The sequence below is a fragment of the Stigmatopora argus genome, chromosome 3 (genome assembly GCF_051989625.1).
Source record: "Stigmatopora argus isolate UIUO_Sarg chromosome 3, RoL_Sarg_1.0, whole genome shotgun sequence".
Lineage (NCBI taxonomy): Eukaryota > Metazoa > Chordata > Actinopteri > Syngnathiformes > Syngnathidae > Stigmatopora > Stigmatopora argus.
Genome location: NC_135389.1, coordinates 1,892,668 through 1,908,759, shown reverse-complemented (window position 1 = coordinate 1,908,759; position 16,092 = coordinate 1,892,668). Strand labels below are relative to the sequence as shown.

The following is a 16,092-nucleotide window of genomic DNA, read 5'->3' as shown; positions in this document are numbered from 1 at the left end:
CAGAGAGAGTTATTTAGTTATTATTTATTTCATAAATAGTGTTATTTAGTTCCTGTTTTTTCTGTGAAGAACTCGGAGAGGGTTATTTAGTTATTATTTATTTCATTAATAGTGTTATTTGTTTCCTGACTGTTTTTCTGTAAAGAACCTGGAAAGGGTTATTTGGTTATGTATGGCTTTCTGGAAAACAATAAATTTTTTAAGCTCCCCTACGATCGTCACACTTTTTCTGTTACAAACTGACACCGACCCCCCATCAGAGAAGGGAAAGGTTATGTGGCCCTTACAGGAAAAAGTTTGGGGACCCCTGCATTAGAGCGAGGACAACCGTGTCGCAGCAACTTCCAGCGGACTACATTGAAAAGCTAGCCGTTTTCCGCACCTACTGCACCAAGAAGATTACCGACAAATGTATACAGCCTAACCACATAACGAACATGGACTTTCGACATCCCGGTAAACCGCACTGTGGAGAAGGGAACCAGCATGGTAGCGATACGAACAACGGGGCACGAGAAGTCGGCTATTACTGTCGTTCTTGGTTGCCATGCTAACGGGCAGAAGCTACCACCTATGGTGATTTTTAAGCGAAAGGCGCTGCCGAAAGAAGTTACCAGCCGGCGTCATCGTTAAGGCGAACCCAAAGGGCTGGATGGACGAGGAGAAAATGAGAGAATGGCTACGTGAGGTGTATGTCAAGCGACCGGATGGCTTTTTTCACGGCTCGCTGTCACTTTTGATTTGCGACTCCATGCGTGCTCATCTCACATCAGCGGTGATAAACCAAGTCACGAAAATGAACTCAGAGCTTGCCGTCATTCCCGGAGGCTTGACTAAAGAACTTCAACCACTGGACATCGGCATCAACCGGGCTTTCAAAGCAAAGTTGCGAGCGGCATGGGAACAGTGGATGATAGCTGGCGAACACAGCTTTACGAAGGGTGGCAGGCATCTCAGTGGACATTTTCAACCTGTCAATAGAAGTCACTGTCCCAGCCTTCCTAAAATCGGCCACCATCATCCCAGTACCCAAAAAGTCACTCGCAAAAGATCTGGGTGACTACTACCAGGGAGCTCTCACACCAATCATCACAGTGCTTTGAAAAACTGGTACTGAAACACATCAAAGCCTGTCTTCCCCTCATCACGACCTACATCAGTTTGCATATCCCTACCAAAGATGCAATAACCACTGCCCTCCACGCTGCACTGAGCCACCTTGAGAAAGCAGGGACCTATGTCAAAATGTTTTTCATCGACTGCAGCTCAGCCTTTACCACCATCGGACCGTACATTCTTATCCCCAAGTTGGCTAGCCTGGGGCTCCCACCTTCCACCTGCTCCTGGGTTAAGGACTTTCTGGTCAACCAGCCCCAGCATGTGAAGCCACCTCGCATCCGCCCACACGCTCAGCACCGGCTCGCCGCAATTCTGTGTGCCGAGTCCACTACTCTACTCGCTCCACATGACTGCAGACCTACGCACCATGTCGCATCTTTGTCAAGTTTGCAGACAATACAACGCTGGTGGAGATGATCAAAGGGGGAATGAGACGGCCTACAGAGATGAGGTCCTTAGACTCAGCGAGTGTGCTCTCAAAAACTTGGCGCTGAGCGTCTCCAAAACCAGAGAAGTCATCCTGGAATTCCAACAGAACAAGGCTGCTCCATCCCCCCGATTTATCAACGGCGACTGTGTGGAGAGTTTCAAATTCCAGGGGGTCCATATCTCTGCTGATCTCACTTCGGCAGCAAACACAACAGCACTCGTCAAGAAAGTGCAAAAGAGGTTACATTTCCTGAGAGTGCTCAGGAAGGAGCAACTAAACACCAAACTGTTAAAACTTACTCAGAAACAGATTATATTTGTCGTTTTGGGGGGATTGACAAACTGTGGTGGTGCATGGGTTCTAGATTACTTAGGGAGTGTGGCTCCCATTTCTAAAACAAATTCGAGGGGATTTGGAAATTAGCTCTATTTTGCACAAGACACTCGAAATTTAGCAGGGCTTTCATGGCATAAAACAAGTGCTGGAATATGGTCAACATTAGCACCTCCAAATTATGGAATATCAACCTCTGAATAATGCAAAATCCTTTATGTAGACAGGTTATCTAAAAATCAATAGAATGGGATACAATATATTGACCTATATACTAATACTTAAGTTTTAGAAGCAGAGCTATTACCACCTCATTCCTATGCACAAACAGCTAAACTGATAGCATTAACAGAGCACTGACTTAATGCAAAGCAAGGTTAGAATTTATGAAAACGGTTAAAATGTTTGTGTGTGTTTTCAATGTGTCACAATTTTGCCCATTATCCTGCATTATTGGCTAAAAAAGGGGGATGCAGGCACAATGGACTTGTGGTTGGTGCATCGAGTACACAGTTCTGAGATTGACTATTGAGTCCCAGGGTGGGTTCCACCCTTAGTGTGTGGAGTACGCATGGTGCCCCCCACGAATTTGTGGGTTTTCTCCGGGTACGAGATTCCTCCCACAAAACAAAATTAGGCCTACTAGGCTAGTTGAACACTCGAAACTACCCGTCTCTGAGTGTGAGGGTGAATGGTTGTCCATCTTTTTGATTGGCTGCCCACCGAGATATAATCATTTGATCAGATATCAATGTGGAAAATATTTGGGAAGCTGGAATCGATTTCTGAAATTGCCAATAATCCCTTTTCAGGGATGGCAGCGACAGATGACAGACATATTTTATCATATTAAAATTTAATGAAATGCAGCAGCAAAGTCCAAATTTTAAACTTTAGGTGAATGAACAAATGCGATGCTCTGTGAAATGGGGATTTTGGGAGCACTGGGAAAAAAACAGCCAAATTTGTAGATGAACTTTCTTGGGTGAGCTACTATATTGACTCATGGGAAGTCTCATGTCGCAACAAGGGGGGTGTTGGGCTGAATGCAGTGCCACTAAACAACTTTTGGGTTAATTTGTTTTCTAAAAATAAAATTTCTTTCTTGGAAGGAATTGTTCGATCGGTGCTCCACATAATCCCCAGGGTCATACATGACCAAGGCGTGGTCAATCCCCCAAAAATATATCCATTTCGAAGACTCCGTATGGATATTATCAAATTAAATTGTCTATTTATTGTAGATGATCCTTTAAATGGGTTGACATTTCTGACAAATTTTATTGGGTAGACCATACAAATTGCCATTGTTCAGTATGCAATGCGAATTAGATAAGGGAAATACAACAAAAGTAATGGTCTACTATCATGAATTGGATAAATTAAACTTGTTACATTAAAAGGTTATAATCGAGTTAATAATATAAAGAATTGAAAGAAGCTGATGACTTGAGTGATGCATAATTAACAACTGACTTAATACACTTGCGGATGCAACAAGTCAGATGTTTAGAAACTGGTATAATTGTTTCAATCAGATAAGGAAAATATTCAGACTTGAAAAAATAATGTAAGAAGTTTTTTTAAAGTGTGAAAATGTAATCAACAAATTTGCCAACTTGCAAATTTAAAATCTAGGAAAAAAATGGTACCTGATACTTTGATAATAGTCTATTATCAAAATTATTATGAATTAAAAATAATACACTAAGCACTAATACATTTGAAGATACGATTTATTTGGACGAAAAAGGAAAATGTTTAATAGAATTAGAGCCGTGTTTTGATCCCACAACACTCTGCCATCCAAACTGAGTCTTTGCCTGGGTCATAAATGGCCAAATTTTGGCTTGGGTGGATGAGTTGCTGTAGATTTTCAAGTTCAAATTGGTTATTGAATTCCATTCACTACCCACAAGGGTACATTTGGTTAGATCTATCAATTGGGAAAAGAGGATGAATATCCTCAAAGTGAAATTTTGGAAAATGTGTTGACAAAATCAGTCTTGCAAATTCAATGGTGATAAAAACAGAAGAGTCATTTGCTAAGATTTAAAGATATCTAGGAGGCAAATGAATATTTTAATGTGTGAATTTGAATGTTCGGGAGAGTATCCCACGTTTCATCATTACCATCTACCATCAACCATAGCAAAATTTAATTTATAACTCATCAAAGAGGAAAATATTTTTGGGAACGTAAACAGTTGCTGTTATTATGCTAAATTGAACTTAACTATAGTAGAAATGGTGACATTTGGAGATTTGGAATGAATGCCTATTTGAAATGCTTTCTCTTCAGGTTTAATGAGTGGACTTTACAATTAGCTACAGCCATATGGGGTACCACAAATATTTTGTTAATGAATAATAACTTCTGAGGAACAATTTGATAATACATATTTAGGTATTGTTTTCTGTTTAAATCATGTTTGTCACAATTTTCAAGTCAAAAGTTTATAAAGACAGGTTTCTGGGGACTAAGTAGAATTTTGTTTTATTTGAATTTTTTTCAGAAATCTAATTAGTGAAGTAGGCTACCTGCAGGTAATTTCTTACCTTTTTTTTCCTTTTCGCATCTTTTGAACTTCACCAGAACTAACTTTGGATTCAGTTTGCTTTTGTTTACACTTTTACATTTATCCAAATTTATTTGATATGCATGTAACTAAATTGGCCTGGCAATAAATGTCTGAAATTAACTGTAAATTGTTTTTGTAATTGTTTCACATTTTAATGTTGATGTGGATAATTGATAGAAATTTAATTAGATTTTTATTTTAAACTATTGGAAAAACATTGAGTAAGGTTTCTAGGAGATGATAAACAAACAAGAAAGACAAATCTTGCAAAATGCTACTAGAGTGGGGTATTTTTATTGCAAAAAACTGGTTTGAAGTGTAACGTGATGCATATTATTGAATGAATTTGAGTCCTTGATAGGTATGCATTTTACAGTTTTGTGGTTTAATTGCTGTAAAGGGCACAGATATATATATATATATATATATATATATATATACACACATATATATATACATATATACATATATACACATATATATATATATACATATATACATATATACATATATACATATATACATATATATATATATATATATATATATATATATATATATATATATAGCCGGCCTTAAAATATTAATCCTTGCGAACAGGGGGAGTTCTTGGTTCAATTCTTTCAAGAAATATAAATGTATTCATTTGTTTCCGAGTGTTAACTGAAGTGAATATAAGATGTTCACTGGTGAGAAGTAGTAAATTTCTAGATTTGCATATGGGGAAAAGCCAGTCTGGCTATTTATTACAGTAAAAAATGATGAGAGCAAAATGAATGAAATGGTGTCCTGTTACAAAATCAGTAAAAGACAAGCCATTTTTTTCCACTGATAATGCCTTTGCTAACTTTACCTGTTTTGAACTAAAGGGCATGGTCTGAATCTGGGTGCAGTAAATGAGACATGGTGTTCCCATGTTCCAAGACAAACTGCGCCACTGATTCCACATTTTGACCTATGTTGGTGATGTGGTTCAAATAAATTCTATAACTCCTGTCAAAAAGAAACGGGACTATGTGCTTTGGTTTCATTTTTCTTACTTCACTGCTCTTACCACAGGGTGTCTGCAGGTTGGAACAGTGCAATTTTAATATAAATATTAAAAATAAGAAAAAACAGACCCAGGTTGCATTCAACTGACATTTATTGTCATTGAAACAAACAGACTACAACAAGCAACATTTTCAGTTTATCTTTTTTCTTCAAAATAATGCCTCTACCTAAAATGCTGAACGTTGAAAAGAACCACATGGCCCAGACACCTTTGTGATTAGATCGTTCTTGACTCCAAATCGGATGATATAGGCGGTCTTGTCTCTTCCACACTGGAATGTTTTCGCGATCGTCGAGTCGGGAAACATTAGTTTGAACAGTTCCCCGATGTTGTCGTTTGCTCTGTATGACTGGTGTTTCGCCACGGTGTTCAGTGCCCACAAAACTTCTGCCTTCATCGTTTGTGTCGAGCCTATTAGGTCGCGTATGTCATTTGAAGTATCATTTGTGGATGTGTCTGCCAACGAATTCTCACATGCTGATTTCAGAGAGGCCTGGTGTTTATTGGATTTAATGTGGGATTCGAGAGCCTTTACTCCCAGGGTCCCAAGCTTCAATGGTCTTTTGCACAACATGCAGTACGCCTCAGTGTCATTGTCAGGAACACGTTTGAGGCAGTCCTGTTTTTCGAGCCAGAAATCATTAAATCTGTATTTACCCATTGCTTATATTTTGTCCAACTACCACTCGTCTTGCATTACTCGACAACTATTTGCGCCTTGCGCCAATATCCTGCGACGGCCTACACACTTCTGCTTCACGTCTGTAGTTTTATTGTGCTTTCCGCTAACAGAACTACAAGGACAATGAGCCAACAAAAAAACGGAACGGCGTGATAAAATAGACGCAAGAAAAATATTTTTAAAATGTATTCTACATCGATATTTTGCACTTTTGCACTAGGTCTTCAATGACTCAAATGAGATTTTAGACTTACAGTGGAAAATATCTCGGTATTTTAGACTTTTTTTTAGGCCTAAAATTGAAAATGTCTATTTTTAGACATATACACACATACAGACGCTCCCCTACTTACGAACGAGTTAGGTTCCGAGCGATTGTTCATCAGTTGAATTTGTTCGTAAGTTGCTCAGTGCTATATTTTGTATTATAATTTATGTTTAAGGCCTATGTAAGTATATTGAAGCCTATACAAGTATATTGAGGGTTTATATAAGTGCAATTGTATGTTTAAGGCTTGTATAAGTAACACGCATTGGTTTGTACTGAAAAAAACATTTAATAAAATGGAGAGAATACATACAGTACTGTATACATACATTAGAGAGAGAGAGAGAGAGATTTACTAGAAACTGGCCGAAAGAAGCTATCTAATGAGGATTGCAGTTTTCTTTTTTTCATCATAAATGATGCAGTAGCACTGTATGGCATCATTCAATTGATTTGCAAACTTTGTGCAACGTTCAATATTTGGGTCCTGCTGCTCGATCTTTGTTTATAAATGGTACTGACGGTCGAACGATTCAAGTTGTATTCCCGTGCAACGCTCACCACTTTCTCACGCGCATCAAGCTTCATTATTATTGCCACTCATTTCAAATGAAAAGGCTTGCCTCTTCCTTGCACCTCCCTCAATAGAAGCCTTTCACTTTTCACCAACCATATTGAATACTTCTTTGTCACAGAAAACATTCATTAAGTTTGGTTCTTTTATGACTTTATTATGGGTGAACAGAAAAAAGTGATCAAATCTGCTGGGTCAAAAATATACATACAGCAGCGCTAATATTTGGTAACATGTCCCTTGGCTATTTTCACTTCAATTAGGCGCTGTTGGTAGCCATCCACAAGCTTCTGGCAAGCTTCTGGTTGAATCTTTGACCACTGCTCTTGACGGAATTGGTGCAGTTCAGTTAAATTTGATGGCTTTCTGACATGGACTTGTTTCTTCAGAATTGTCCACTAGTTCTCAATGGGGTTTAAATGAGGACTTTGGGAAGGCCATTCGAAAACCTTAATTCTAGCCTGATTTAGCCATTCCATTACCACATTTGATGTGTGTTTGGGGTCATTGTCCTGTTGGAACACCCAACTCCGCCCAAGACCCAATCTTCGGGCTGATGACTTTAGGTTATCTTGAGGAATTTGAAGGTAATCCTCCTTCTTCATTATCCCATTTACTCTCTGTAAAGCACCAGTTCCATTGGTAGAAAACAGCCCCACAGCATAATACTACCACCACCCTGCTTGACGGTAGGCATTGTGTACTTGGGTTTAAAGGCCTCACCTTTTCTCTTCCAAACATATTGCTGGGCATTGTGGCTAAATAGCTCGATTTTTGTTTCGTCTGACCACAGAACTTTCCACCAGAAGGTCTTATCTTTGTCCATGTGATCAGCAGCAAACTTCAGTCGAGCCTTAAGGTGCTGCTTTTGGAGCAAGGGCTTCCTTCTTGCACGGCAACCTCTCAGTCCATGGAGATGCAAAACACGCTTGACTGGACACTGACACCTGTGTTCCTGCAGCTTGCGTTTTCTTCCTGATCGTGGCAGTGATAAAACAGTGCCATGCACTTTATACTTATAAACAATTGTTTGCACTGTTGCTCTTGCAACCTGCAGCTGCTTTGAAATGGCTCGAAGTGACTTTCCTGAATTGTTCAAGTCAAGGATTCGCTTTTTCAGATTCATGCTGAGCTCCTTTGACTTTCCCATTGTATCGTTTGTGGGCGTTTGCATCCAATGAGCCCTATTTAAATGGCCTCAGAGAAGTCACCAGCTGTAGTGACTCAATCACTCACAAGAAGTTAAGAGGCCATGCTATGAAGCTCATTTCACTGACACAACTTTCTAAGTCACCAAAATTTCTAATTCGTTTTATTGTATATATATTTTTGACCCACCAGATTTAATCACTTTCTGTTAACCCATAATATAGTCATAAAAGAACCAAACTTCATGTTTTTTCTGACAAAGAAGTATCTGTTCCAATCACTCTATCAGAGAAAAATCAGAGTTGTAGAAATAACTGGAAACTCAAGAGAGCCATGACATTATGTTCTTTACAAGTGTATGACCACAACTGTGTGTGTGTGATGTGTGTGATGTGCAGTGATGTGCAGTGATGTGCAGTGGTGCGCAGTGGTGTGCAGTGGTGCGCAGTGGTGTGCAGTGGTGTGCAGTGGTGTGCGCGCGCGCACGCACACACACACAGTGGTACCTCGACATACGATCTTAATCCGTTCCGGGACTGAGACCGTATGTCGAGCTTTTCGTAACTCGAGTATATATATGTATATGTATATATATGTATATGTATATATATATATATATGTATATATATGTATCGTATTTTCACACCTATAAGGCGTGCATAAAAGTAAAAAAAAATCTCCAAAATAGACAGGGCGCCGTATAATCCAGTGCGCTTTATATATGGACCAATACTAATAATAATATAATAATAATAATCGGACATAGGCCCTGTCGTCATTATCACACCACAAAAGCCTACTTGTCATCACACGCAGAAACTCCGTGTGACGAAATTGATGGTGCTTCTCCATAAGCTACGTTTAATCGGCAAAAGACCTAATAAGTGTAAGTTACGGACTTGTAATTTGTCATTCCGCTGTTGAGGATACAGGTCGCTTACCTCTCGCTTACCTCTCACTGTCTTCCACTTACCTTTCCTCAGTCAGCTAGTAGGAGGCAGATCACCAACCAAACATCTGTTCATATACCGCAGAGGGGAATGTGTGTTATGTTAGCGCGAGTTTAGATTTCTGATGGATGTGGGGGAAAAAACTGTCCTTAAGCCTATTTGTCCGTGCTTTGTGGGACCTATAGCGTCTGCCAGAGGGCAGCAGCTGGAACAGATTGTGACCAGGGTGGTAAGGGTCCCCTATGATGTTCTTGGCTCTGCTGAGGTAACGAGGGCTGGCAATGTCTTCAAGTGAGGGCAGAGAGCAGCCGACAATCCTCTGGGCAGTGTTAATCACTTTCTGCATGGCCTTTTTGTCTGCCGCCGTGCTTCCAGCGTACCACACTGTGATGCCGTACGCCAGGATGCTCTCTACAGTGGTTCTATAGAAGGTTCTCAGAAGATTGGTGCCCAAGTTGTTCTTCCTAAGTACCCTGAGGAAATGGAGTCGTGTCTGAGCCTTCTTCACCACTGCCGTGGTGTTTGTAGACCATGAGAGCTTGTCCGTGACGTGGACCCCCAGGAATTTAAAGGACTGGACCCTGTCTACACATACTCCATTTATGAGGAGTGGGGCCAGATCTGTGCCGTGTTTGCGAAAGTCCAGGATGATTTCTTTAGTTTTCGTGGTGTTCAGTGTGAGATTGTTCACCGAGCACCACGAAGACAAATTGTTGACCTCATCTCTGTAAGCCGACTCATCCCCTCCTGAGATGAGTCCGACCACAGTGGTGTCGTCAGCGAATTTGATGATGGTGTTAGACTGGTGGGTGGGTGTACAGTCATAGGTGTACAGGGAGTACAGAAGAGGACTCAGTACACAGCCTTGAGGGGAGCCAGTGCTTAGTGTAATGGAGGAAGAGAGGTGGGGACCAAGTCTAACAGTCTGTGGTCGGTTGGTCAAGAAGTCCTTTATCCAGCAGCAGATTGAAGAGGATAGTCCAAGGTGGGAGAGTTTGTCAGTCAGAATGTCCGGTTTTATGGTATTGAAGGCTGAGCTATAGTCAATGAAGAGCATCCTCACGTAGTTCCCAGGGTGTTCCAGGTGGCTCAGTGCTGTATGAAGAGCAATGGCAATAGCATCATCAGTGGACCTGTTTGCTCTATAAGCAAACTGGTGAGGGTCAATTGAGGGAGAGATTGTATTCCTGATATGGCGGGCTACCAACTTTTCAAAGCACTTCATGATCACAGGCGTGAGGGCAACAGGCCTATAATCATTCATGCTGCCAATGGTTGGCTTTTTGGGGACAGGGATGTTGGTGGCAGATTTCAGACAAGATGGAATGATGGATAGTTGCAGGGAACAATTGAAAATATTTGTGAAGACTCCAGCCAGCTGGTCAGTACAGGCTTTGAGCACCTTCCCAGGTACTCCGTCTGGGCCAGCAGCCTTCCTGGTGTTCACGGACCGCATTACCAGTCTCACTTCCTGTTCCCGGAACGTCAGTGTATTGCTGCCGGGTGGTGGTGGGGGTGTTGAGACTGGGTCTGATTTGTCAGTCTCAAAGCGGGCAAAGAAACGGTTCAATTTCTCCGCTAGTGAGGCATCTGGATTAACAGACATATTATTGTTATTGTAGTTGGTAATATGTCGTATTCCTTGCCACATCTTCTTTGGGTTATTTTCTGTGAAGTGCTCCTCAATTTTTTTGGTATATGCTGCCTTGGCCTTTTTAATGCCTCTTTTCAGCTCAGCTCTGGCAGCGCTATATTTTATCTTGTCCCCTGATCTAAAGGCGGAGTTACGGCATTTGATGAGTGCCTGTGTCTCATTGGTCATCCAGGGTTTTTGGTTAGGAAAAACCCGTATTCGTTTATCTGTAGTGACGTTGTCAATGCAGTTTTTTATGTAAGAAAGTACAGAGTCCGTGTAGTCCTGGAGGTTGTCGTGTACAAAAAGTTCCCAGTTGGTGCGGGAAAAACAGTCCTGTAGCTGAGAGAGTGCGTTGTCGGGCCAAGTTTTTATTATCTTTATTTGTGGCGTTGTTTGCCTCCGGAGTGGAGTGTAAGCGGGGGTGAGAGATAGGCAGAGGTGATCTGATCCAGCTAGGTGAGGGAGGGAAGTGGCTTTATAAGCATGTTTGATGTTAGAATAGACATGGTCAAGAGTTTTGTCTCCTCTAGTATTACAATTTACGTATTGAATAAATTTAGGTAAAACAGTCTTTAAACACGCCTTGTTGAAATCACCAGCGGCAATAAAAACGCCATCAGGGTGGTCAAGCTATTGTTTGTTTACAGCCGTTAGCAGGAGGTTAAGTGCCGTGGTAACGTTAGCATTCGGAGGTATGTAGATAGCCGTTGCTATGACGACATGTAGCTCTCTTGGTAGATAATAGGGCCTACATCGTATTGCTAATAACTCTAAATCCGGGGAACAGTGAGTGTCAATAATTTTACTGTCACAACACCATTCATTATGTATATAGATGCACAGTCCTCCTCCCTTGCTTTTGCCTGTTAATACTTTTGAACGGTCGTTTCGAAAAAGCGTTCGGCTAGCTAGCGATACCGCAGCGTCGGGGATATGCGCGTGTAGCCACGTTTCTGTGATGATAATAATATTACAGTTTCTAACAAAGCTGTTGGTAGCAATACGAAGTTCCAACTCATCCATTTTGTGGGTGATGGATCGGGCGTTGGTCAAAAGGATACTGGGAAGCGGTGCTCGGTGTGGTTGTTGTTTCAGCTTAGCAGCAAGGCCCGCCCGGCATCCACGCTTCTGTTTTCTGTCCCTTCGCCGCCTTCGACGTGCTTTTGGTGGGCTGGCTAGCCACGGAGATCCCGGAGAGTGTGTTAAGAAATCGGATGTATCGCATATCCTTCGGATAGTGAGTAAATCCTGGCGACTGTAAGATAACGAACGACACCGAACTGGAGAGCTTAGAGCCGCTGCGTCAGTGCGCGCCGCCATCTTGCTAAAATTGTTATCACGATAAAATAAAATAAATCAGTCAATAGGACAACTACGGAAACCAGCCCCCGACTCTACTATTTTCCCGTAGATAAAGTACTGCGCAGTGACTGCTGGGATATAGAGTTCTTAATACACCCAGTTCTTCAATACAGTTAGTATGATGGCAACCACACTAATTTGGTCCTGCCGCTAAATGTTGGCGTCAACAGAGCATTAAAAGCTAGACTGTGAACTATGTATATATATATATATATACAACTAACTATGCCAAGCAGCCCGACTCTACTATTTTCCCGTAGATAAAGTACTGCGCAGTGACTGCTGGGATATAGAGTTCTTGCGCGCAACACCCACACGCTAAAAACACGCTTTAAGTCGTCAGAGATGGAAACACCCGGATCCGCCATAGTAAAATTAAAATCTGAGATGACCAGAGAATTCATTTCTGCAACGGGGAGTTCCCAAACGGGAGGCGGTAAGAAATAATTGGTTGCTGTTGATGGAAAATGCAGCTAATACTATAAATCAAACCTGCATAACATGTATGGGGCCCCGCCCTCTCTTAGGAGTAGTGCCCGCACAAATTACTCCTGATTGTGTAAAGGAGATAATGACAAAAGAAGATGTAAGCCCAAAATGTATGAAATGGAATAATGTCTACCCAGTTACAACGGCAGCGAAGGACAAGCCTAACTTTTCAACACATGTCGCGTTTAATCATTTTACCTGTTTAGTTCTCACAGGGCACGGTCCGGCACTGGGAGCGATAAATGTGACGTGGTGTGCCCACGTCCTAAAAACAGACTGCACCCCTGATACCACGTTCTGACCTATGGTGGTGGTGCGGCCAAAACAAATTATACGACGCCTGCCAAAATGCAGCAGGACTTTGTGCCTTGGTCTCACTGCTATTACCAGTGTCTGTTTTTCCATCTACAGTAGAGGAGATACAATTGGCTGCACAGAAATCCGGTATGATGGCGGGCCCCTCGCGACGGCGTCGATCGGCATGGAGAGAGGGTGATCCGACATACATTGATGCGATTGGCATCCACGGGGCGTAACAGATGAGTATAAGCTGGCTAATCAGATCGCAGCAGGTTGGGAGTCTATTTTTCTTTTAATTACTCCAAACAAAAATGTTGATCGGATAAATTACCTGCATTACAATGTCCAAAAACTTGGAAACTATACTGAACAGGGATTTGTGGCGATAAAGGAACAATTGGCAGCCACCAGTCATATGGCGTTCCAGGATCGCATAGCAGTTGATATGCTGCTTGCGGAGCAAGGGGGCGTATGCAATGTTTGAAAATGTTGCACTCAACAACACGTCACCCGGTGGGTCCCTCACCCAGGCCATTAGTGGCCTGCAGACCCTAAACCGCAATATGAAGAAGCATTCTGGAGTCGGAGAATTCCGCCTTGAGAAGCTGGTGCCATAAGTCCTTTTGATTTGGCCCAATCTGTTGCATTTTCCGTAGCCCTTTTTGCTACGATTTTGACATTATGTGGGTGTTGTATTATTCCGTGCTTAAGATCTTTGATAAGCCGACTTATAACCACTGCGATTGCCCCTGCAAATTCTAAATTGCATGAATTGTATCCCCTACTAATGAAGCGTGCTGACGACAGCAGTGAATTCCAGGAGCATGGTAATTCCGAGGATGAATTGGGCGAAAATGATCTTGTTTTCTGCTTTTCAGACCTGCCGAACGAGTAGAGCCTAAGCGGGTAAAATTAAAACAGCCAACGGAGATATCCCTGTCTCTTTTTGGATTTGTCATAAAATGAATAACAAACATATAGTAAAAGGAGGGAATGTTAGAATTATTATGGAATATTCTATATGTGTTGTAAGCATTTTTCAATAAGTAGTAAGGCTATAAATCAAGTCATGGGAACATGGACTTTTCCCTCCACATTCGACTCCTCAAGGCCCAAAGAAAAGAGGACACAGTGTTACGGACACTTCTCCCGGCAGGACCCAATGAGACTGTTATGACGAGACTCCAGCAGCAGATTTGAAAATACGGCTTTGCTTACATTATAATACTGCTTTGTTTACATTATAATCCTGCTTGGTTTACTTTAGAATGCTTTGTTTACATTATAATACTACTTTGTTTACCTTATAATGCATTCCTCACACTGTTGTTTTTCTAAACATCTAGGGTGTTATTGTACTGATTACATAAACATGTTTTTCGAATGTCACGATTAAATACAATGATTCAGTTACTGCAATTCAGAATGCATTGTGGACTGAGACGACGTCACAAGGAATCTCCTTGCAAGTTGTAAGCAGAATTTGTTGAAAGATGTTTTTCCTTTTTTAATTAAGTATTACTAATAATGATTTAAAAGGTTTTAATCATTATTCCAACAAAAGGCAACGGAAGCTAAACTGAGTTTGGTTGTACTTTATTTAGATATTTTACAACTTATTCACGTCATCATCACCCACCAGTCCAAAGTCCTTATTTTCTGTGTCCGAATTAACAATTGCCCAAATGAGTCTTCCAAAACGCTGGGTCCCGCGGTTGTAGTTCTTAAGCCTCCGGGAATGACGGCAAGCTCCGAGTTATTATATATAATATATATACATAGTTCACAGTCTAGCTTTGAATGCTCTGTTGACGCCAACATTTAGCGGCAGGATTTCTTTTGTAAATACAGCTGAAATGACGGCCAGCACCAAATTAGTGTGGTCGCGGAGCTTGCCGTCATTCCCGGAGGCTTAAGAACTACAACCGCGGGACCCAGCGTTTTGGAAGACTCATTTGGGCAATTGTTAATTCGGACACAGAAAATGAGGACTTTGATGGATTTGTGGGTGATGATGACGCGAGTAAGTTGTAAAATGTCTAAATAAAGTACAACTGAACTCAGTTTTGCTTCCGTTGCCTTTTTAAAACATGTTTTTAGCGTCTGGGTGTAGCGAGGAAGAACTATATTTCCCAGCAGTCACTGCGCACCGGAACCCGGAAATAGGTTGCTTCCGGCAGCCAGCGCTATTGCGTTTCGATGTTCATCCTGTAATATATATGCGTCTAATGAAATGGTGCGTGCTTTGTGTCTAAAATACAGAAATAGCACTCGTTACTGACACTGCGGCGTAAAATACGATGCGCCAAATAGGCGTGAAAATACGGTATATGTATATATATGTATATATATATATATATATATATATATATATATATATATATATATATATATATATATATATATATATATATATGTATATGTGTATGTGATATATGATATCAACTACCTCATCATCCATGGCTTTAGTCCAATTTCCAAGCGTTCACACCCGCATTCTGTTGTCATTTCATGTCAGGCATTTCCTCTGCATAGGTCTAATGTGTTGTTTCTTTGAGTATTGAGTGTTTTGGGAGTTAAAAGCGTACGAGCACACGGAAGTCAACTGCCTCGCCACTCGTCTGGTATGTTTTGAATGGATTTAACGTTATGGTTGGAATACACGGGGAGGCTAGTTTTAGGGTGAACCTCCACTGGGTTGATCGCAATAAGTAGCGTGTCGGCAAGAAATGAAACCAGTCAGTCAGTCACTTTAGTGCATAAACAAGGCACACCGCACCGACCGAATGGGCAGGCGCAAAAACAAGTAGTATGGTAATAGTAGTAATAATAGATACTATTTTGAGTTTTTTATCGTGGCCATGTCTCATGTACATTATCTGCAATGTTGGAGAAATTAGTGCATATACATTTTTTAGAGTACAATGAATGAATCTGAAGAACCCTTCAATATTGGCCCTTATGGTTGTTATTGGTTGTCAATGTAACCAATGTAATGATTAACTAAGTGATATGTATGCACATAAACTCACTCTGCAAGGTATCTGTTAACGATGGTCACTAGACTTTTCTAGTACCACCGTTTATTTTAGGTAAAATAATATGTAAAAAGTTTGAGAACGACAAAAATAAATGTAATCCTCACCTTTCTGGCTTTCCATTAG

At 41.1% G+C, this 16,092-nt stretch overlaps 1 protein-coding gene across 4 annotated transcripts in view; it reads right to left on the bottom strand.

Annotated features, from left to right (window-relative positions):
* polr2c (RNA polymerase II subunit C) overlaps positions 1 to 16,092 on the bottom strand; it is a 75,706-nt gene that overhangs the window by 3,872 nt on the left and 55,742 nt on the right. For all 4 annotated transcript variants that reach the window (XM_077595466.1, XM_077595464.1, XM_077595468.1 and 1 more), the window contains one exon: positions 16,074 to 16,092. This exon is cut by the window's right edge and continues 56 nt beyond it. In XM_077595466.1, coding sequence (XP_077451592.1) covers positions 16,074 to 16,092 — 19 coding nt within the window. The remainder of the gene's footprint in view (positions 1 to 16,073) is intronic.